Source organism: Aquila chrysaetos, chromosome 9, assembly GCF_900496995.4.
Source record: "Aquila chrysaetos chrysaetos chromosome 9, bAquChr1.4, whole genome shotgun sequence".
In the NCBI taxonomy this organism is placed as follows: domain Eukaryota; kingdom Metazoa; phylum Chordata; class Aves; order Accipitriformes; family Accipitridae; genus Aquila; species Aquila chrysaetos.
The window spans coordinates 45,194,496-45,219,434 of record NC_044012.1 but is presented as its reverse complement, the minus strand read 5'-3'; the positions used below and the strand labels follow the sequence as shown (position 1 = coordinate 45,219,434).

General features: G+C 44.4%; 1 protein-coding gene across 6 annotated transcripts in view; it reads right to left on the bottom strand.

Moving 5' to 3' along the window:
- The window catches only part of MORC2 (MORC family CW-type zinc finger 2), a 62,803-nt gene that overhangs the window by 19,754 nt on the left and 18,110 nt on the right, over positions 1-24,939 (bottom strand). For 4 of the 6 annotated variants that reach the window (XM_030024026.2, XM_041125781.1, XM_030024030.2 and 1 more), the window contains 6 exons: positions 15,124-15,214; positions 13,421-13,529; positions 11,811-11,970; positions 11,618-11,729; positions 9,721-9,846; positions 4,249-4,328 (listed from right to left, as the gene is read on the bottom strand). In XM_030024026.2, coding sequence (XP_029879886.1) covers positions 4,249-4,328; positions 9,721-9,846; positions 11,618-11,729; positions 11,811-11,970; positions 13,421-13,529; positions 15,124-15,214 — 678 coding nt within the window. Of the gene's footprint in view, positions 1-4,248; positions 4,329-9,720; positions 9,847-11,617; positions 11,730-11,810; positions 11,971-13,420; positions 13,530-15,119; positions 15,215-23,665; positions 23,692-23,855; positions 24,561-24,939 lie in introns of all 6 variants that reach the window. The other 2 variants (XM_041125782.1, XM_030024029.2) reach the window with 2 other exon arrangements.

Genomic DNA, 24,939 nt, shown 5'->3' with positions numbered 1-24,939 from the left:
TGGAGAGAAATGGATTTCAGGGATGGAACACTTGGTGGATGAGGGATTGGCTGGATGGTTGTACTCAAAGAGTTGTGGTCAATGGCTTGATGTCCAAGTGAAGACCAGTGACGAGTGGCATTCCTTAGGGGTCAGTATTGGGACCAGTACTGTTTAACATCTTTGTCAGTGACATGGACAGCAGGATTGAGTGCACCCTCAGCAAGTTTGCTGACACCACCAAGCTGTGTGGCGTGGTCAACACACAGGAGTGAAGGGATGCCATCAAAGGGACATTGACAGGGTTGAGAGGCAGGCCCATGTGAACCTCATGAAGTTCAACAGGGCCAAGTGTAAGGTCCTGTACATGGATCGGGGCAATCCCAAGCACAAATACAGGCTGGGTGATGAGTGGATTGAGAGCAGCCCTTCGGAGAAGGACTTGGGGGTGTTGGTTGACAAGAAGCTCAACATGACCCAGCAATGTGCACCTGCAGCCCAGAAAGCCAACTGTATCCCTGGCTGCATCAAAAGAAGCGTGACCAGCAGGTTGAGGGAGATGATTTTCCCCCTCTACTCTGCTCTTGTGAGACCCCACCTGCAGTACTGTGTTCAGCTCTAGGGCCCCCAACATAAGAAGGACATGGACCTGTTGGAGTAGGTCCAGAGGAGGGCCACAAAGATGATCAGAGGGCTGGAGCACCTCTCCTGTGAAGACAGGCTGAGAGACTTGGGTTCTTCAGCCTAGAGAAGAGAAGCTCCGCAGACACTTTATTAGCAGTCATCCAGTACCTAAAGGGGGCCTACAAGAAAGCTGGAGAGGGACTTTTTACGAGTGCATGTAGTGATAGGACAAGGGATAATGGCTTTGAACTGAAAGAGGGTAGATTTAGATTAGATCTAAGGAAGTTCTTTACTGGTGAGACACTGGAACAGGTTGCCCAGAGAAGTTGTGTATGCCCCATCCCTGGAAGTGTTCAAGGCCAGGCTGGATGGGGCTTTGAGCAACCTGGTCTAGTGGAAGGTGTCCCTGCCCATGGCAGGGGCATTGGAACTACATGATATTTAAGGTCCCTTCCAATCCAAACTGTTCTATGATTCTATAATTTGGAAATACAACTGGTACGCACTGAGGGATAGTGCGGCTTACAACAAGGCGAGCCATAGGCCTGCAGCCTCATAGCAGGAGGGCAGCAGTGTGGCTGCAGCACACCCTACGAGCCATCTCCCTCCCTGCTCTCCCAACAGGGAGACAAACTGCAGGTGAGACACCCAGAACAAGGAAACACAACAGTGGAGGAGCGACCTCGCCTAAGACTTACAGAGGATGAGGTAAGCAAGAAGATGACAGGATAGCAACTGGCTCCTAGAGATTACCAAGCACCTCTCCAAAAAACAGCACTCAGTTGCCAGCCAGAAGGCATACAGAATGCTGTAGCCAGTGTTTGATAACCGGCATCCACCGTCCTCCATGGCATGGTCAGCATTACTTGTGGAAATGCACATTTTTGGTGTGTGCAGCTACAGGAATGCAAAAGGGCACACTCAACTTACTTAAACCATTACAATAAAAAACACCTTTCTTTTCTATGCAGTGTTACATTTGAGTTTGGTTCCACTCATTCCCACAGAAACACACTCTGAGGTTCACAGCAGCTTACCAAGCAAGTCACAGCAGAACTGCACTGTGCAGCCGACTTCATCATCAAGAGACAGCTTGGCTAAATGTGAAAACACAGGTGTCTGGAGACTGCTTAAAACACTGGGTCCATTTAAACCAAAGCTTGTACAGTAGAAGCTGCTGGGCTAAATGCAACTGTGTCTAGAGGGAAGAACACAGCGGTGACCCATAAGGGCACAGGTCAAACCTGCTCCACTAATGCAAACTGAGAAGGCATGGCTGACAGGGAATGATTCAGTTACGAGTCTGAGGGTTGAGGCCCTAATAGGCAAAAACGCATACCCTAAGCAGGACGACGAGCATACAACAGCTAGAATCTGCATTCATGTCCTCCCAGGGGACAACAGGCACGGCATACCCATGGTACTGCCAAGCAAGTCACTGGACACACAAAAATAGTCCAGACTAACATCCAGTGCAGAACACAGTTGTTAATGACTTCCAATATTGGACACCCACATAACTCCTCACCTTTTCTGTTTGTCTGCTTTTCAAACTTTGTAAGAGGAATTCTTGAAACTAGGCAATGGCAATACCGAGATGCCTCGGTGCAATATTCAGTCTTGGTTCAGAAATACACAGAAAGCAGCTGATGGTCTTTCACAGATACCTTGCCCAGGAATGGTTCTTTTTCCCTGTGTCCATCCACTCACTTACGGATCTGGATGCTACAGCTTATCACATGAGGCAGGAAAGTCAGTTCCCAGGGAACAAAGAGTGGCTTTTTCTCATCTTAAATACATGTTTGTCTTCACTCCTGAGCCATGGCTCTTTTTGGATATGCCAAAGTCATGTCACCAATAGTCATAGCTGCTCATACGTGTTTTTTTTCTTTTTTTTTTTTTTTCTTCCCCCCTTTCCACCCCATAGCTATTTTTCAGTTATTGTAAGTTTTGGTTCAACAAGCTCATAAGCTACTTCCAGAGACTCATCAATCCCTCAGTAGAGTTCTACAGTACGATGGATTCCAACACATCCCTGGCAGGCAGCCACAGCACACTGGAACTGCGGTTAGCTCAGCTGAGACCCACCATTTCTCACAACACACCCCTAGTTTTGAAAGAGAAAACTGCAAATCATTCCCTGGTGAAGATCCCTCCTAAAAGTGGTGTGCATCCTCAAGAGAAAACGTATGCTGGAGATGACAAGAAATTAATCTTTTCTATCAACAGCAGAACAACAGAACTTGGTTGTTACAGATTAAATTCATTTTACTAGAAGGAAAGAAAGGAGATCTGTGCCATTGAAGCTGAGGCTAATGCTACAAGAATGTTTTAGTCCTGGAGGCTTCATGTGACCAAATCTTGTAGAAAACAGTTTGAGGTCCGCCATGAGTTTTCACCACCATGTTCAAAGCCCTCTTCAAAACCCATTTCAGCACCAGAAGCGGCGGGCTAGCTTTGGTGATGAAAATGAGTTTATGTTTCTGTGCCAATGGTATCTGTTCTTAGCACTAGGACACTGAATGGCAGTATTCTTCAGTGTCAAGACACTAAAGCTCACCTTTTAAACATCATGAAGGCCTCATGGACTGCTGCAAGAAAGAAGCCTCTCTAAATCACGCTATTTGCACCTTCTTGAAAAGCAATGCCAGTGTGTGCTGAACAATCTAAATCTAAAAAATAATTCATCTATGAGGATTGAGGCACAGGATAATATCTGCTTAAACTTCATAGTTTCAAGTCTATCTTGTTACGTTGTACTTCGTAAAGAAGGAATAAGGAACATCACAATTTACACAATTTCATTTTGCTGCTTTGCTTTGGGCAGGGTCAAAATCACGCTGCCCTTAATGTCTCTGCACAGGCTGAACGTGGCACCGTCACTTGCGTATCTGACCTGCGCACACACGCATATGTGCCTAGAGCAGCTTTTACACAGGGAGAGAGGACACATGGCTCTGATTGATTTATGATGTTTATTTATGAAACCTACCAGAAGATATAGGTCAACATGTCTTACAACTTCCAGGATTCTTCCTTCACTACAGCATTTCTCCATCAGAGGTTAGGGAGACCGCTTTGTATGTTAAATTTGTGCAAATTTAATGAAGTGATATGTTATATTTATATGCTTATATAATGTCTATGATGAACATCCAATAATGACAAATTGGGCTTCTCCTGAGGACTACAGGATTTAAAAGGAAACAAACCAGGACTCCCTTGTATACGCAGAATCACTTTACATCAAGTGACAGAATCAAAATCTACTTTTTGAACAACTGCCTCAACAGGGAAGGAGCAGAAGAACAGAACCAAAAGCTAATGATATGCAAAAGGTGAGAGCAGAACTGTGGGATAACAGGTGGCCAGGCTTCTCATGGAGCAAGGCCAGACAGCTGTGACTCCAAGGGTTATTCTGTACATGTATTCCCCAGGGGAAATGGTCTTAGGGAACAATGTACATTCCTTCCATCGCATGGAAGTAAGTCTGGGTCATCTGTAGTCGTTGTAATAACTAATTTCCTGAGCAACCATAATGATCAAGAGCGGAGCAATTTCAGGTCATACCCAGCAAGGCAGCCTCTTTCTGTTCTTTCCTTCACTACAGCAAAATCAGGATGCATGCATACCCCGAAAACTCACCTATCCTCGCCATGTGCTCTGCTTTCTTCACCTCTTGTTCTGCACGGGTCTTGAAACGGTTTGAAGTATATTTGTACATCCTGTGATGATCAAAACTTATTAATCAGCAAAGTCAGCAGTAAGGTCAAACCAAGATTTCATCACTGTATGAGAGAATAAGGTCTCCACATGTTACTCTACTCTCTCAATAGATTCAATAAATGGAGAAGGAGGTCTACATATCAGGAACTGTGCATTTTTGGATGCAGTTAGGCAAAAACTTAAGTCAGAGATGCTTTAGTAGTAGCTGCAACCACAATACCCCCTTTTGCATTAGCCAGTGGGGGCGAAATATATCCACATTCTTGGAGGAAATCCCAAGGTTTAGAGGAATAACGTCTTCAGAAGCAGAAAGGAGTGAATACATATGGAAAGCTTTTCAAAAACCTCCCATTACAGATAAATAACCCTTCCTTTCTCCTGCAAACAGCTGTCCACAGGTGCAGTCTGGCAGTGCCCATCTCCACACTGGGCTAGCTCAGAGCCTCTAAGTGGCAGACCAACTCTCTGAACAAAGCTTCAAGTTTCAGCTCTAAAGTTTCAGGACATTTCTGTATGCTACACATCTGACTCACAATCTTATAAACCGTGCTTGAGTTGCAGTGGCTTGTTTCACCTTCCCTGTATCATAACATGCCAAATGTGGATCACAATCTGACTGACTACTGCAGAGTGAAAGAGGCAGGCATGTGTAAGAGGCAGAAGCTCGTGAGTATGCGTCACCTCTGTGCAGAGGCATGTAATTAGGGAAGAGATGACACCGAGAAAGATGATCAGAGCCTGCAGAAGCTCAAACCACCTTAAGACACGAGGTTTGGGATGTATTGAGAGGAGAATCTCATCCCAAATAACTTTTTATGAACAAATAAACCTCTCCAGGATTTAGCCAAAGAAAAGTCACTAGAAATGCTGATTTCAGAGTGAGGTGGAAACAAATAAGGACGTAAGGCTTGACTGACTAACTCATTAACGTAGGAGGAACTACATTTAGATCCCAATGAGAGACAAGATCCCCCCAAACGGCAGATAATCCATCAGGATCCATGAGAAATCACTTTGCACAGATGAAAAGTTTCGTTTAGGTATGTTTCTGTGGGCGAGCACACATGGGTGTTGATACTGATGTCAGAAATAGTCTCACCAACAGAAATTCCTTGTTCCCAAATCCAGAAAATTGACACCACAAGCACAGTCCACTTAAATACATTTCTGCATTTACTAAACTCATTTTCTGCTCTTTATAAGGATCTCCTCACTGGGGAAAAAGCAAGCAGGTGCTAACTCTTCCAGAAATCACCCAATAACCATGTTAGGAGATGCAGAGTCAGGTTTTTGGTGGCGCCACCTCCTCAAATCTACTTAAGCGTGATTAAAGTTACCTGGGGCTGAGAGACAGAACACATTCTGAAAACCAGACTGCTTTCAACATGTTGGCATAATTAAATTACCTCATCCACATCCCGCCTGACTTTCCTGGGGGGGGGGGGGGGGGGGGGCGGGGGGGGCGGGAAGGAGAGGCAGGGTGAAGCTGTATTATCTCAACATGCCCAGCTCATGAGGCAGGGCAGTACCTGAAGAGGACCTTAGGGACAGCATCCCCTTTGCAACAGGGTACAGTGTCAGCAATTGCAGGGTGTCCCAGACAGGCACATTGAGCCATCACCATGCCAGCCCTCCTGTTTCATTTTCTTTTCCAACACCAGATGGCTTCAGTCACAGCCAGGAAAGCCCCTAGTCAAGTGGTCTGGAATAGTGTAACTAGCAAAGATGTACGGAAATAGGTCAGACAGACAAGAAGTCTGCAGGACTTTCCCAGCTTCAAGACGTTCATTACGACTGCCTTGGAGTGCCCTTGTGAAGGGACACCCTTGCATGTGGCCTGGCTATCTTCTCAGCCCACACTGCTAAACATGGTCAAACAGTTACTGCAGGAGGCAACAGATGGAAGCAATCCTTCAGGAGACACAAGCCCTTCCCAGGGAGGCTGGTACTGTGGTATCACACCTGCAAACACTGGTGAAGGATCTGCACAAAACCAGCCTGCCCCTACCACCGGGATGTTACAGGCTCCAGGAAGTTACGGAGAAGCCTCACCCATAGAACCACAGCTTCCAGAAAAGGCAGATGACAAACCAAAAACAAGTGCCCCACTCAGGAGACAAGCTTTTATTCCTGATGAAGAACAGCGCAACAGCAGCAAAACCTCAATTTTCAGAAAAGGCACTTAAGTATCCTAAAGTCCACAATGGATTTCCATTCTTTGTTCTCTAACACCAACACACTAACCTGCAGACAAGCCACTGTACAAGCTTTTCCTTCAGAGATGAAGGCAATCTGACTTACAGCCCTACTGTAGGAGGCGATCCACCACCTCCTGAAGGCAACCTTCCCGAGCAGATCTTGAAAGCAGAGCAGAGGGCATAGAAACAAGCCAATGGCTGTACCTACCAATGTCCAACATAAGGCATGAGAGCATCACTTTGAACAGAAAGACAGCTGGCCCAAAGTTTGCCAAGAAGTATGTAAAGAGACCACAATCAGGAGTCATTTGTCAGCTCACCATCAAGTAATGACCTGCCCTTTGCATGCCAGGCTGGTTTGTAACAGACTTTCTTATAAAACCAACCATATAGATGGACAGAGGTGTCTCCATACTGACAGATGAATGGCATTTCCTTACAATAGTTCACTGGCCTTTATCAGGATGATATGAACAAAATTAAAACCTGTTTAGGCTCAGGCATCACGATACTTCCCCAAACACTAACAAAAAGCCCCTAAGTACATACCACATGCAGCACACCATCTACTTGGGCTGTAGGACAGGAGAACCTTCACTGCCTGTTACCCATCCCTTTGCTGGACCAGGAAAGTTCAACAGTTACCTGGCCTAAGCTACTGAGGCTCTGCAAAAAACAGCTATGCTAAAAAGCTGAGCACTGCTGCCGCATCAACTGTCCTCTAAAGGAACACCTTAATGGTGGTACACTTCCCCCGTGTGCCCCTATACCAACTGGAGTCCCTGTACAAGTGCAGGGGAGTAGAATTAACCTGCAGAGCATGCAAAGCCCAGTAGCTAAATGGGGATGCATGAGCTCTGGCTCCAACTCTAAAAGGAAAATCCAGGGCATAAGCAACCCTTTTCAGCAGGTTCAGGGAGAAAAAAAGAAAAAAAATCACCTACAGCTGCAAAAGCACAATAACTCCACTCTCAGAATGGACTGATTTACTGGTTTTCCCTCAGGAAAGAGTCACTCAGGGCAGACTAAGCTCTGCTCAGGTGTCTGAAGGTAAAAGATTGAGTTTCCACAACCTGTCCAGGACACAGTGTGGGCACCTACCCCAAGGGCTGTGCTGGCTCTCAGAACCCACAGTGAAGACTTTGATGGCTCATCGTAATGGCCACACAGCTACTGGAGCCCAAACCTGGGGTCAGGAGTCTGAGATCAGAAGAAAGCAGTCTGGACACTCTCCAGGAAGACCTGGTAAGGCTACGATAATTGCCCCAAGTCCAAGAAGATCTACACTGTGCTCTACAGGAAGGCCTTGTTTGCACAGTCTTTACTACACTGCTGCAGGAGCGGGGATTTTAAATGTAAATGTCTTTACAGTGTTGGGGAATTTTTATTGGCCTACCACCATAAGCTGATCTACAAGGAGTCTGCAAAGATGCGGCACAAGCAGATTTGTTAGATACACCTGCACCAGGACCGATCCCGTGAGTGTCAGCATGGGAAACCTTAGCCCAGTGTTGGGTTCATCCCCCAGCACCAGCTCTGTTTACCACAATTGGCCCCTGAGCACTTGGCATTACACCATTGTTATGAGACAATACCGCAGCATTTCTTATCTCATCAGCCAGTGTAACCCATTCTGTGGTTCGGCCTTCTTGTCCTCCATGCCAGATCATTCCTTGATCACAAATTACCATGGCTGAGCAGTTAATTTGAATTTCCCCTTCTACAGCTACAACTATTCCCCAAAAACAATGAAAAGCAGATACAGAATTGGTGATAGGGACCCAGAAGAGCTGCTGTCTAAATTGTCTAAAAACACAGTCTCTTTTCGACAGAAAACAGTCCTAAGGCGTAGAACAAAATTTTCATATCCCTCCTCAGGCATCAACTACTGACCACTTGAAGAAGAAGCTACTGAAGCAGATGAACATCTGGGGTGAAATGGTCCATGTTATATTGTCATGACAATGCTAGCACCCTCCCATAATGATGGCATCCTGTCTTTGAGTCTTGCAAGAATCTGGTCTCTGATGAGATAAAAACCTGTACCCTCCTCCTCTGCTTTCTCTCTAGAGTACTTTCGTTGGACTGCAGCACCAGAGGAAGCAGCACATGGCACTCACATGTAGGTAAAACGCAGTCAGAAATTCAGAGATTCTCTACCCAGCAAACCAGGATTTACAGTGGCAGTTCAAGCTGCATCTACTGACTGCCTTTTACAATGAAACAACTGGCTTAGTTAACAAGGGGAGAGCAGTGGCTGTAATATCCCCTGACTTCGGTCAAGTTTCTGATACCATTTCACACATTTTCATTTAAGAAGCTGAGGAAGTACGAGCTTGACAGCCAGACCATGCTGAGTTGAAAACTGGCCAGGCTCTTAGGGAAGCAATCAGTGGTGTGACATCAGATTACAGTTAGTAAAAGTACCTAACAGGTTGATAGTGGGCCCATACTATTGAAACACTACTGCAATCTGAAATGCTACATTAAAACAATCGACAAATACTCTATGAAATTACTACTATTTTATTAAGACAAATCATGTTAAGTTATCTAGAATGCAGCCTGTGTGCTCCCAGGGACAGAAGAACACTATTGCCTCAAGCAGACTTAAATACATGTTTTCCTTTCCCCTCCCATCCTTATAACCTTTTCCAGTCCCTATTAAACCAACTGGCAGCACACCTCAGCTCACTTCCAAATTTTTTGTTTGAGGGAATTTAAAAGGAAGATAGGGAAAGTTATTTCCCAATCTCTCTTCAAACCTAGATCAGCTACATATAAAATTTAATTTTCAAAGCAACTGTTTCAAAGTGCTCAATCTAGTTTCTTTTCAGTTATAATTCTAACATCCATCATATGTATTTCCTTGTCTTACTTAAAAAAAAAAAGTTACCCAACAGTTTTGTATGGATATGGCATTTTGAACAATCAGTATCTTCATTTCTTTGTTTGCTCTGAAGGGGAGCCAAATTGCACAAATTACTCGTGCAATTTTCAAAGGCATCAGATTTTCCACTATCTGCCTCTTTTTCCATGACGTCAATACCACATCCCATTCTCTTACGATCTGTTTCTGTGGCTTTAACATGGAATTATGCAGAATACAGCTGGAGAAAAAAATGCTAAACCTTTTCTGTAAAGAAACTCCAAAAGGTCCCACACATCTGCAGACTTTGGGTCCAACACTTACCTTGGCTTGTACAGGCAGCATGAAAGTCGTTTGGTTTGTACTTTGTGTCCATTTATGAAGATCCTCATTCTGGGATCAATATAAAGCACAGCAGCATAGGCACGGAAGGACCGGCGCTCAGGCTTTCTGCAAGAGAGGGATGCTTACAGAGACTGAGCAGTTTGTTTCTTCATAGGACTACCAGCAGACATTCTCCCAGTCTGGTCCACATAGCCCAAAGATGACTCCATTGATTCACCCCCTGAGTGATCAGTGTCTCTTTACTCAGAGTGCTCATCTTGGAGTCTCTTTCAGTCTGCACTCTGCTTCCTCTTTCCTTCGTGTTTTTTTCCCCTTCATTCCCCTCCAATTAAGAGCCATGACATACTACTGTCACAGAACCTCCTTCTCTATCCAAACCTAATGAACAAGTTTCTCCATAGACAAAACTTGTAAGATTCTCATTTCCCAATAAACTGCTACTCAAGAGCCAAGTGACCAACAGAATCACCTCCCCATGCTGCTCTGCACTACCCCTAGTGTATTTTAAGCACCTATAACAGAATTCACACCTCATGAACTGTAACTGTTACCATCTCACCTCATAGCCATCTACTTCAAAATATGCCAAAGAGACAACCTTCAGCAAGAAAGCTAGGTAAAAGAAAAGGCCTTTCTACTTTAATTACCATACAGCTACATTGAGGCTTTTGTTTTAAATTTTTTCTACCTACAACTTCTGCAGATTTTCTATTGAGCTGTACATTTTAAATACTGTTACAAAACACTGATGCGCACATTACTGTAGCTTGAAAAGGATGTTTTGAATACAGCTGGATAATAAAGGTCAAACCTATAAACTGGACCATTTAACACTAAGTGTGTGCCCCACTTGCTAGTGCGTTCGCTTACCCTTTGGTTAGTCAGTAGTATGCTCTGACCGAAACTGCACTGATCACATGCAGAAATGGTATCACAAGGTCAGGAGGAGGAAGCTCCTTCCAGTGATCAGTGGTAATCATGAAAACTGACCAGCAGGCATTAAAGAAACTGAGAAGCATATTAGATCACCGGAGGTCCCCAAGGAGTTTGCTGCACCTGAGTACTCAATAACATCAAGCTAACACATACAGAAATAGCTAGGTTTACAGTGTTTGAAACTGTATTTCTATGGGAAATTCAAGCACTTCAGGGAAGAAGCATGTAATCTCATAAAAAAGGTAAAGCTTGCTAGGTATGCCCATGGAGCTCTGAGATTTCATCAAGTATTTGGCTCAGTTCAGCTCAGTTTTTCCTTTTCAGGCTACAAGTGAACAACTCGGCAAACACTCAGCTCTCCCTGAACAGGGCCCTCTGCTCCTCCAGCTGCCCTCTGAGCACATCCTTCTTCCTCCTCTGCAGGGAAGTCCAGGAGCTGCCCCTGCTCCCAGAAAGATGTGGTGATATGCCCCACCTGCACCCACCCGTACCATTCGCTCCTGGAGGCTGACCTGCACAGCGCCTCACATTTTGCCAGGGTTCATTTAATCACAAAACTAAAGATCAGTTTGAGAGCAGCACAGGCTCACAACCAGCTGTCATTCTGACAAACACATCTTTGATGAGTGTAGAAAATTAAACCTATAACTTAGGGCTCCTTTGTTTTAAGGTGCCTGAAGAAGGGCATCGAGTTTGCTGCTTTGACTAAACTGAGATAAGCCAGTGCAGGCAACCACACCAAACACACAACCGTCACGCCTGCAGGCCGTTTACACGCATGAACTCCAAATTGCTGAAGAACAAACTACAGATCTTCTAAACTCTCCAATTCACCATAGAAAGAGAAGCTTTTTAAAAACACACACACACAGACTATATAGCCAAACCCTACACATAATTTGATCAGAGCCCAAGGGCCTGTAACACCTGTCACACTTACGTGCCCTCTGGGGGTGTTTCTGCCATCTGAATGTCTTGGGGGTCAGAAGTCACATCCAGCTCTGGCTCTCCATTATCCATTAGTTTGAGGTTAAAGATGATCACAAGGGTGCCTGAGCAAGTAACAAGTTCATCAGGTGAATCCCCGTCAAACCCCAAATTCCTTGCCCGTGACCAGCACTGTCTATACATACCTTTCTCACCACGGATCTTATTAAACTGCTCCATCACTTCCTGTTCTGATTTGAAAGGGGAATACTTGTAAATTAGCTCCGTCTCAATAGAAAACTTCTCCATGTTGTCAGTCACAGGCTCCCAGCTTCGTGCGTTCCAGGTGGGCAGGGGAACAATGACCTGCAAATGACATCGTACCAAGACCAACTCAGGCTTGCAGCCACTCCAGTCAGCCCCTTCTGCAGATCACGGCCAAGCAGCTTACCCCTTCTGACAGCCCCCTAAGTCACTGCAAGAGTCCTTCCTAGCTTTTCAGTGGTTTGCACATCTGTCAAACGCTCAAGGACCGCTCTTTGCCAGCCTCCGAGTTGTCTTCGTACAACACCTAGCCTTAGACTGAACCATTCCCAAGTAACCTGTATGGTACTGGCTACTCACACACTCAGTGTCTTTTTTCCCCTCCTCTTGTAACAACTTCCATAAAACTAAAAACCCACCCAAACTTGGCTTCTTTAAAAATGTCAACCTTTATGCTTAAGGTCTCTCTTGAACTCAAATATCCTTCACTCATATTTATCCCGATCTCACTCTTTATTATTTTTATAGGATTCTAGCAAGGTTATTAGTGTTTTCTGTCATTTAGAACAAAAACACAGATAGAATTATAGACTGCAGCTGCCTATCAAGGACAGGAGTGATCCACCCCTCCTGGCCAACTCCCCCCAGTTTATATACTGAGCATTATGTTCTATGGTATGGAATATTTGGCTAGTTCGGGTCAGCTGCCCCAGCTATGCTCACTCCCAGCTTCTTGTACATCTGCTTGCTGGCAGAGCATGGGAAACTGAAAAATCCTGAACTTAGGATAAGCACTACTTAGCAACAACGAGAACATCAGTGTGTTATCAATATTATTCTCACATGAAATCCAAAACACACTGTACCAGCCACTAAGAAAATTAACTCTACCCCAGCCGAAACCAGGACACTTTCTTAGATACCATCCCAGTGCAAATTTAAAAATTCTCATTATTGGCCTTGCCTGGAAAATACTTGTGCTTGAGCACAAAAATACTTCCATATTAAGAGTCTAGATACAGAACAATAATGCCCGAATTATCCATTAAGATATACAAGTTTTCAATAGGTAGAACCATGTTCATTTTTTATTAAGGGAAAAAAAAAAAGATCCAAAGGAAGGGATGTGTCTGGATTTTATGACCTGCAGGTAGCAACTTCAATCACACCTTTAATTCTCCACAGAAAATCAAATCAGAACAATAAATTTAAATATATCTCAAACTCAAATTTTGTGGGAAAAGGAAAATACAAGAAGCCTGGGCATGTCCTGCACTCAGCATAAGCAACTTCAAGCGATTGAAACAAGCCCTTCAAGCTTGCTGTAGTTTACAGAGACCTCTCAAACAGAATTAAAACCAAAAGGAAAAAAAATCTTTGATGAATTTGCAGAACCCCTACAAGTGTATCACCAAGAGAAAACCATACACTGATCCAACCAGAGTGGCAACCAACACTGACACAGACTCTTCTCCTGTGACAGCTAGGGAAGTTCAGATGAGACGAGACAGCATTCACCATATTAGTTCATTACAACAAAGTACATGCAAACCTCATCGATGCCTTCTTCCTCATGGAATGTCCGTGACAAGAGGAGGCAAGTCATGGTGTTGTCTTTCTTCGTGAACAGGATAAAATCCTTCCCAATCCGCATGGAACCCCTGGAGACAGATTTCAGGCTGCATGTTACACCTGATGCACAACACCTTCTAGAAAGCAGACCACATTACTGAGTTTTCTTCCCATTTTGTTCAATTATCAGATGCCAAAACCAGGTAAGGCAGAAGAAGGGCTTAAACAGCAACTACCATTTCTCTCTAAACTTATCATTCCTTTCAAAAGGCATCTCAGTATGGACATTTTCATAATGTTTCAAAACATTTAACACTAGTCACAATTAAAAGGTGCATAAGTACAGTATGGCTTTCCAGGTTCATACTATGTAGAAAGTTTAAAAAGAAAAAAAATTTTTTTTTAAATCTAAAAAAAGATGACAAAGGTCAGATGTGACAATAACCTTCAAATATACAAGCAGAAACGTAAGTAAGAAAGCGAATGCACGCTTCATTTCCCTGTACACAGAATGAATAGCAGCAGACAAGTTTCTGGGAGACAGACAATTTATTTCCTAATGTCTAACTTGAAAGACTCACTGACACTTCAGCTAATGCAACTTAGCAGCTAGTTGTCACAAAAAGGGACAGTCTCATCTTCCTCCCCACTCTCCTATCCCCAATAGTGCTTTCCCCATCTTCTCCTTTCCCCTATTATGCAACTCATCCAAAAAACTTTAAGAGAGAGCAATTAACATTGCATCAAAAGAAGGATTAGTGTTCTGTCAGTTTATTTCTCTTTAGATTGACTTAATGCAATACCAAAGCCCACCATTTGCATCTTCAGGCTTCAGTCTGCATTTCTCAGCTGTAATATAGTATGCTTCTTACTCAAGGTTAAGAACAGGACAGAGATCTGTCCTGGAAGTGCACAGGCAGGATCTGGGATCTGTCCTGCAGTGTAGCTGGATCAATAGTATCTCAAGATCCCTTAAACCCCCTTTTTTTCTTTCCTCCCAGATTATAGAGTCCCACAGATTTCCCCACTAGGATGCATATAAATAATCAAGCCACATGGAACAGCATAAAGCAGAACAGCCGATCAGAGTAAGCCATAAAAGCCCTCTAACTTTCCCAAAGACATCAGTTCAGCACAGCAAACACCTTTCTCCTTCCTAGCAAATCCCCTCCAACCAGTAAGATTTCCTTCCCACCTCTGTTCCTCTGCCACTTAATCCCACTCCTCCTCTTATTCCTTCCATCACTCCCCTTCTCCTCCATGCATTTGTCTGATTTAAGAAAAAAAGAAAAGATTTAAGTCCATCTGACTTGCACCAGACAACTTGCCTAGGGAGAGGCTGCAGCGCTGTTTTGCTCCAATTTTACTATCTGTCTGTCAAAGGCATATTAAGGTTTTGTTTCCTGCTCCTCCCTCCCCCCAGCTCTGATCTGTATCCTGTGCATCATGCAAATGTAATGGCAAAACACTGTCATCAGCTTTGAACAGACTTCTCTGCCACTGACGAACTACAGCAGATGTTCATTGAGCTCCTGTCTACCAAACCATGGTATCTTTATTTAGATTTCTTAATTTATTTTTTTTCTCCTAGAAAACAAGATATACACCTCCAAGCAAAAAATACATTTACTAACTGAACTCTAACCTCCATAATCTCAGGAGGCTGGCTTTTGTTATACCTACGATTTCAAGCCGTTCCCATACTGCCCAATTTGAGTTGACTCAGGTGATCGCTTGGCTGATTTACCAAATTGAATAACACTGGCAGCTTCGTCTGGAACGAGAGACCGGGAACAAAAAAAGTTTATTTTAATATAAAGACACACACACATATCTTTTAGATAAACTTACTCACCACTGTAAGTCACGCAGAAAGACTATAGTATGGAAGAGGCCAGAAGCCCAAGCCAAAGTCTCATCCTGAAGCTCTACCATACAGCCCCGTAAGATACACATTGCTCGATGGCATTTACATTATCAAAAGCTTTGTACCGGTGCCATTATGCTGACAAAAAGAGTTTTAAGTTTGAGGCTCCCGTGGTTTCAGCCCAGCCGGCAACAAAGCACCAGGAGGCCACTCGCTCACTGCGCCCCCCCCCCCCCCCCCCCCCCCCCGCAGGATGGGGAGGAGAATCAGAAAGGAGAGAAAAGAAAGAAGATAAGGACCTCATGTGTCGAAATAAGGACGGGGAGGGATCACTCCCCACTGACGGTCACAGGACAGGCTCAGCTTGGGGAAGAAACAAAATCAATTTCATTTACTAACAACCAACTCAAAACAAGGATCTGAGGAAGTAAAACGAAACCTGAGAACACCTTCCCCTCCCCAGCCCTCCGTCCTTCCCGCCTCCACTCCCGGTTCTCTCCACCTCCTCCCGCCGGCGGCGCAGGGCAACAGGGGTCGGAGGACTCCGCACTCAGCCCCTGCTCCAGCCCTCACACCCCACTCCCCTCGCAGCTGCAGGTTCCCCTCTTAAATCTGTTCTCCCACAGGTGTTACCACCGTCGCTGAGGGGCTCGGCCTGGGCCAGAGGCGGGTCCAGCTTGGAGCCGGGGAAGGTTCTAGCAGCTTCTCACAGGAGCCGGCCCTGCGGCCCCCTCCCCTGCTACCAGAACCCCACTACACAAACCCAAAACACAGACTAGCCCAGTGCCCCGTGCACACTGCACAAAAACGCTTCTTTTTACCAAAAAACATCCACAGGATGATCTGTTGTGTCCACCACAATTACCAACGTGCTCATAAACCAAAACACAGCCTGGGACGCTGCAGCTCTGCTGTGCTGCATGTACTGCTGACACCACAGATTCAAAACCGCTGGCACTGGAGCATAAGTCAGTACTATAAAAAGGTCCTGAATTCGGGATAAACATTACTTTTTCTTCATGGCGTTGAACTGAATGCTATGATTAATTAATGCACTAGTAAGACAAAAGCTAATTTTCGCAGCAGATTGCTGGACTACTGACAGCAGGACAGCTGTGGGTGAAAAGGCAGTATGAGCAAGTACCGCAGCAATTAACAGAGTATTTTATTAGCACAGGACAAAATGAAAGGACGTGATGGCTGAACAGCTGAGAGGGTCTGTCATTTTTAGTTCAAGTCTTTCTATTGTTCGAGGGATAAAGCCTTTTAACATCATCCATAGGACAGAACAATTCCTCTCCCTTCCCCCAAGAGATAGCAATCATTTCACCATAGAGTTTACTTGGAGAAATGCAATTCCAGAGACAAGGAACACAAAGTGCCTTAACAGGAAGGCTAACAACAATTACAGCCCTCAAATGCGTATACAAGCTGTGAGGGAGCACAGGACATCACTCACCCCATCAGCTACATGGAGGCTGAGCCCGTGGACAAGCTGGATTTAAGCATACAGAAGACTTAGCCGGGTCCACTAGTACTGACAGTGAGTTTTTACAGTAAGATGTTTAGTACTAACACCATTGGTATAACACAAAATCACTGAGCTGCGTGTCAGAATGCCATTTTCTGTTGAAATGACATACAGATTTAAAGCCACAATTTACAAGGTGAAAATACAGGAGAAAAACTGTGCAAGCACCTTGCTGCCTCAATTCAGTATGTTCATAAGGGACGTCCGCAACTATTTCAAAACCAACTTTTGACTGGATGAAAGTACCTCTTCCTTTCCTTCAGCCTACTATAGTATTTTCTAGCCAAACAAAGAAAACATTAGATTATCTCACATTTGAGATCTGGATAAGGATATTGATGATGATGATATTATTATTATTACTATTAATATTACTATTACTGTGTTAGTTTTAAGGCCTGGTCAGAAAAGTGGATATTCTAAGAAGAGGAGGCTACTGGAACCCTTTTACTATACAAAAAGTTGTATCAACAACTATTTTTAAGAAAACTTTGAGAAGCCTAAAAAGGCTAATTGTCCAAAGCATTTCCTTTCTCAGAAAAGGTGACCATATGGTCTATCACTCAATGCTGGATGTCCAAAACCACCCTATAAAGATTCTTCTTTCTGAGCAGAGGGACAAAGATGATGCCAAGCAGAGGGGAGTGAGGGAGCATCTCTCTCTGCTCCAGGCTTGCTGTCTTTGGGAGAGATTTAACCTTTACCTCCTCCCAAGAATCAAGGTACAAATTACTTTTTTTCCAGCTTTTTTGAGTTAAGGCTCTGGATGGAGTTTCACTTAAGGCTATTTTAGTCACAATGTTTTCGTTTCGTCATGTCTCAGAGTTACTGGCTTTAAAAAAAACCAAACTCCCTGGCAACAAAAAGGGGGGTGATGTGATCTATTCCAAACAGAAGAGAGAAAAAACAATCCAAAGGAATTCACTCAAAGTGGAAGACTGATCTTCAGAGCCCAAGAAAAGGAATCAAGGGCACAGATAAAAAGTTTCCTAATAAAAAACATCAGACGCCTGGAATGAAGAACTGAGGGACAGAGCGCTCTAATTCCTGACTGTTAGTCATCCAAGACAGCAACAGAGAATCCTCCTGAACGACAGACAGGCTGTTACAGCACACAAGCTGGCTGACACACAACACATCGCCGACATCCCCGCAGGCAGCAGCCTGCTCCCCTGCTATGGGTCACAAGCCATACCTCCCCACTCCCCTGCTATGGGTCAGAAAGCCACTAAAGTCAGATCTGGCTTCACTCTTTGAGGACAGTCCTCTCATATTTCCAAGTTCTCCAGTTGAGAATACACTAAGAAGGTCCCAACCTGATCACAGAAAATTATCCTTCCTGCCTTCTCCATAAATTCATCTGCTATATTCACATTAGGTAGAGTACTTGCAGGGGACTCTACAGCATCCTCTAAAAATATTCCAGAGCCAAAGTATCTAATTTACTACCTGGGAGAAATCAGCCTAAACCAAATTGCTTCCAGTCAAGCTTTCAGTGGGACAGGGGAACAGGGGAGAAGCTGTGGGGTCTTTCATCACCATAACAAGCACAAGACACTCAGGCACCTGAGGGAAATGGCTGAACACAGCTAGCGATTGACAAATCAGTTTGATGTAAGTTATTGTGATTTATTTCAAAAATCTGTCAACTTGAGAGGTGTCCTGGTTTCAGCTGGGATTGAGTTAATTGTCTTCCTAGTAGCTGGTATAGTGCTAGGTTTTTGAGTTAGGTATGAGAAGAATGCTGATAACACCGATGTTTTCAGTTGTTGCTAAGTAATAGCAACAACTATTCGTTGTTAATTATTACTATTATTACTACTAACTTAGTCGGAAGTCAAGGATTTTTCAGCTTCTGCTGCCCAGACAGCGAGAAAGCTGGAGGGACACAAGAAGTTGGGACGGGACACAGCCAGGACAGCTGACCCAAGGTGGCCAACGCGGTATTCCATACCATGTGACATCACATCTAGTATATAAACTGGGGGGAGTGGGGGCAAGGAAATCACCGCTCAGGGACTAACTGGGCGTCGATTGGCGGGTGGTGAGCAATTGCATTGTGCATCACTTGTATATTCTAATCCTTTTATTATTACTATTGTCATTTTATTAGTGTTATCGTTATCATTATTAGTTTCTTCTTTTTTGTTCTATTAAACCGTTCGTATCTCAACCCACGAGTTTTACGTCTTTTCCTGATTTTCTCCCCCATCCCACTGGGTGGGAGGGGGAAGTGAGTGAGCGGCTGCGTGGTGCTTAGTTGCTGGCTGGGGTTAAACCACGACAAGAGGAAATGTCAATGTGCTAGAAGGTTAAAGAGATTTTCTCCTGAGAAATATGTAGACCACTCCCCTCGAGAGTGGTTCCCTAAGTGTCACTGCCTACACACAAAAGTGTGTACACACACTTTAAAGTAAGTGCTAGAACCCCAGTTACATTTAAATGTTGTTCCTCACCATTGTGAGCCTTGGATCAACAGCATTTTGCAAGAACTGATACCTTTACTTCAATCCCTGGCAAAGCAATGAACGAATCCTCTTAAAAAGTATTGCAAGCCAAATGAAGCAGGTGATTGGGATAAGCCAGCATGGATCTACCACAGGCAAGTCACACTTGACTGACCTGGTCACCTTCTACAAGGCAGCACTTCCTGTCCACATGGAGAGAGCCGTGGATGTTGGTTAGCCGGGCTTCAGCAAAGCATTGGACACTGTTTCCCACAGCCTTTTCCTGGACAAACTGGCAAGACACAGACCGGTTGGGTGGTATGCAAGGTGGGTAGGGAACTGGCTCCCAGGTCGCGCTCAGAGGGTGATCCTCAATGGTTTTTACTCCAGCTGGCAGCCTGTCACAAGGGGGGTCCCCCAGGGATCATGTCGTGCCCCATGCTGTTCAACATCTTCATAAGGGATCTGGATGACGGGATCAAAAGCACGCTCACCAGGTTTGCTGATGGTGGTGAGCTGGACGCATCGGAAGGGAGAGCCATCTTAAAGAGAGACCTGGACAGGCTGGAAAAGTGGGCAAGCAAGAACTGTATGAAGTTGAAGGGAAGGGCAAGGTCCTGCACCTGGGATGAAATAACCAAAGAGCCCAGTACATGCTGGGATCTGTGTGGCTGGAGAGCAGCCTTGCTGAAAGGGACCTGCCAGTCCTGGTGGACAACAAGCTGAACACGAGTCAGCAGTGTGCCACTGCAGCAATGAAGGCAAACGGGATCCCAGGCTGCATCCACAGGGGCATTACTACAGAGATAGAGATGTGATCATCCCACTCTACTCAGCGCTGGTCAGGCCACAGCTGGAGTAGTGTGTTCAGTTGTGGTCTCCTCAATTCAAGAAAGACACAGACAGACTGGACAGGGTCCAAAGGAGAAGATGATCAAAGGAAAGGAGAACCTGTCCTATGAGAAAAGACTAAAGGAGCTAAGTCTCTTCTTCCTGGAGAGCAGAGGGCTCGGGGGGAATCTCATCACAGTATTCCAGTACTTAAAGGGCAGCTACAAAAAGGATGAAGGCTCTCTCTTCACAAGGACCCACATGGAAAAGACAAGGGGCAGCAGGTACAAGTTGCACTGAGAGAGGTTTCATCTCAATATAAGAAAGAAATTTTTTAGAGTAAGAACAATCAATCACTGGAACAACCTCCCCAGGGATGTGGTGGAGTCCCCATCGCTGGAGGTTTTCAAGACATGACAGGGACAGGGTACTAAATCATCTCATCTAGGCTCCCTTTCCCACAAGAGGCTGGACCAGATGATCTTTGAGGTCCCTTCCAACCTGGGCTGTTCTATGGTTGTATGATTCTAAAATGCAAGTTAGACTTATTTTCTTCAATCCTTTAAGAATACAATTACAGATCACTTCCTAAATTAGTTGTTACACTTTTTCAACCTACAAGTTGATTTATTGAATCATTCAACCTGCATTTTGATTCATTAAATTCATGCAGCACTTTCAGAGCCCAAGCAGTAGGTAAAATTTTCAAGCCTAATTATCCTTAGTAGCAATGTCACTGGCAATATGGGAAATTCTGACCTAAGATGTGCTGCATGAGATCTATTGTTTGGTTTTCTAATTGACTGCTATTTAGTCCCTTATGAAAAAGCCAAACGTTTGGACCTATTATCCTAATATCTCCCTGTGGGAAGTGATGCTTTTTTAGAAAAGATCTGTACTGTGGCACCACTGAATCCTCAGATCTTTTGATAACTTACGACTCTACAGCATAAGATGTTTGCAGCTTGAGTACAAACGTATTTTGATCTTCAGACCACACAATCCAGTGTGATCATTGAGAGCCAATGCAGCAAGTTCTGAATGCAGCTGTAGTAGGAGTCATTTGACAAACACACCTAGTTTTTAGAAATGCTAATCAGTTACACCTTCCACTAATTTTAGGTGAGGAGCTGCCATTTGGCTTGACAATCAGGAACTCAAACAGAGCACTCAAATTTGGCCTGTTGCCACACTATACCCTTCTCTGTTTTCGCAGCTTGCCAGACAAATCTAGAACTGTCCAACACAGAACAAGACCAATGAGACTGAACAGCAACAGGACAGAGTAACACAGAGAACGTGTTAATGGAATGGTTCACTTCAGCTTTCAGCTCTTCCCTCTGTGTGAATGCACCCAGAGATACCTGGGTTCATTTACTCATCCTCCCAGACAATGCCTCATCCAGCCTTCTACGCTGTCCTTTCAGCGTACTCAGGGACATCACGTGCTAGTGTGGGCTCCAACAGCACTATGGCAAGTCACGTAGTTATTCTTTCTAACACATCAGCTTTATGTACAACAAAAATAATCCTTAATTAAAATTGTCATGTGGAAGAATAGAACACTCCCAAGCTCTATGATTTCTGTTGAAGGAAGGTCTCTATGGATGTTCATGCCATTTTCAAAATAAGAAGGGAGAAAAGTCCAATGAAAGATTTTCTGCCCATGTCTCCTCAAATCAGCTTTCAGATGAGCTCTTCCAGATGTCTTTAGAACTGGTAGAGCCTGCATTATGACAAATTAAAACTCAGACCGCTATAGCTAGGGACAGAAACAGAGAGAGGCCCATGTCGGGAGTCAGAATAACAGACTCTCCCCAGACACTTTTGTCCATGTTGACAGGCAGACAGTGCAGCAAATGGAGTTTTACCTGGCTGCCCTTGATCAAGTGACTTTCAAATGCGGATCAAGCTTACTATGACTATCTAGCATTGAAGCCATGAAGATGTGATCACCGAGCTAGACTCTGCATCAAAACAATATGCCTCAGACTACTGAAAATTAAGGGCTTTTTTGAAAGCACTAAACAAAGTCACATACCAATTTTACATTCTGAAATGCAATGTCCTGGAAAGGAGCAAAGATAACTTCACAGCCTATTTAAAATAAAAAAATTAATTTTTTTTTTTTCACACATAGAATGAACCACACTTCGATGCAAGCATCAAGACAGTCAAAGGACAAAAATTATATCGTATTTGCTGTGAAATACCACTACAACCCACAGTATCTGCCAATCTCCTTTACAGAGTCTCTCAGACTACCGAAGTCAGGATAGAATCCTTCAAGATTTTACAGAAAGATCAGTCAAAAGAAGCAACTTAATACTTAGCCAATATGTAAATCCCATTTTGTCACAAAATCAGCAATACAGGAGCAACAACAGTGTAAAAGCTGCTATTAGACTCTGCGGCATCAGAACAGACATTCGTCACCTTCTAGTCTCAATCCAGAGACAAACATGTACTTTTCAAGACACGCAGAAAATGTTCTATTTCTTCTCCCTGATCCAGAGGCTTGTGAGAAGGCCACAGTTAAGTCTCTGAACTTGTTTTATGAATGCGGCTTAATTGCTTCCTTCAGTCCATTGGTGACAGAAAAGTACTCTCAGAAGACCTGTTTAACATCCTTAATTGTATTCCAGAGAATACAGAGAGGGTATCTAGAGTTCAAACTAAATTCCTTCATAAAGGTCACAAATCTGCATATCAAAGATGTTAATGTATTTTCATAAGCGTTAATATACAGAAAAACATGCTTCATATCTGTACTGGTTTTGGTTGTTATATTTATGTTGAGTTGTATTTCTTTGTAGTAGCATGGATGGGACTATGTTTTGGATTTGTGATGAAAACAATGTTGGTAATACAGGGATGTTTCAGCTACTGCTGAGCAGTGCTTACACAGTGTCAAGGCCTTTTCCGCTCCTCACATCGACCCACCAGCAAGTCAGCTGGGGGTGCACAAGAAGTTGGGAGGGGACACAGCTGGGACAGCTGACCCCAATGGCTATTCCAGACCATATGATGTCATGCTCAGCAATAAAAGCTGTGGGGGAAGAAGAGGGACAGGGGGACATTTGGAGTGATGGTGTTTGTCTTCTGTTGTGGTTTAGGCCCAGCTGGCAACTAAGCACCATGCAGCCGCTCGCTCACTTCTCCCCCCTGCCCCCCGGTGGGATGGGGAGGAAAATCAGAAGGAAAAAGGTAAAAACTCATGGGTTGAGATAAGGACAGTCTAATAGGACAACACAAGGAAAGAAGAAATAATAACAACAATAATACTAATAAAAGAGTATATGAAGCAAGTGATGCACAACGCAACTGCTCACCACCCAGAATCCGATGCCCAGCCCATTCCCGAGCCGCAATCCCTCCACCCCACCCCCAGCCAGCTCTCCAGTTATATACAGAGCATGATGTCATATGGCATGGAATATATCCTTGGCTAGGTCAGGTCAGCTCTCCTGGGAGTGCCCCTCCCAGTTTCTTGTGAAAATAACTCTATCCCAGCCAAACCCAGGACATTATCCACCCCTTATTCTATACCATCTACATCACGCCCAGATCCTACACTTTCCAATTATTTACCACCACTTTTACTGTCTTTGAGATATATATATACAGATATCATTCCTTTAGTCTATGGGCCATCCCTCTAACATGTCTATTGAGTTCATTTAATCCATGACTTTGGGGCTCCATCTGTCGTACCAGTCTTTCAGGGCAGGAGAGATGGTGTATGGTGTTGGATTGTTGCACGCTGCATCCGGAGCTCATGGCTGGTGTATTTGGCGTGGCCCATGCCCATGGTCTGTGGGTTGAAGATGTCAATCTTGAGGAAGTTGCTGGGCACCAGTTGCTAAAACCAGTTCAAGTTCCATCACTGGTGCACTTCACTCAGTTTCATCAAAGTCCACCCTTCAGTGATTGGGGTGATTCTTACTGTAATACCATTGATACGGCATATGGCAACTATAGCAGTGATGACATATGGTGGCAGGGTTATTTAGGAATTAACATCATACAGTCCAATTCACTGGCTGTCCTCACCCAAAATCAAATCTTCTGAGGTATGCATCGAACTTCCCCATCCTGCCACACCACCCACCAAGTGCATCCAGGTCCTTGAGCAAAAGCAATCCTGCAGATGGGTTTGTCTCTGCCCGAGGCAGGACTAACTCAGACTGTCTTCCGTAACATATTCTTCATGCCCACTACAGGGACTTTATCCCCTTCTACAGTATATGGAAGATGTGATTGGGCAGGGCCAGCTTGATTGGTAGATCCTCCAGTGTTAACTAACCACGTTGTTTTTGCTAAATGTGTATCCCGATGTTTGAAGGTCCCACCCCCCAGTGCTCTCACTGTAGTTTTTAACAGTCCATTGTATCGTTCAATTTTCCCCGAGGCTGGTGCTTGACAGGGGATGTGATATACCCACCTGTCCTAGTTTCAGCTGGAATAGAGTTAACTGTCTTCCTAGTAGCTGGTACGGTGCTATGTTTTGAGTTCAGTATGGGAAGAATGTTGATAACACCGATGTTTTCAGTTGCTGCTAGTAGTGTTTAGACTAATGTCAAGGATTTTTTCAGCTTCTCATGCCCAGCCAGCGAGAAAGCTGGAGGGGCACAAGAAGTTGGCACAGGACACAGCCAGGGCACCTGACCCAAACTGGCCAACAGGGTATTCCATACCATGTGACGTCCCATCCAGTATAGGAACTGGGAAGTGGGGGCGGGGAATCGCCGCTCAGGGATTAGCTGGGTGCCGGTCGGCGGGTGGTGAGCAATTACACTGTGCATCATTTGTACATTCCAATC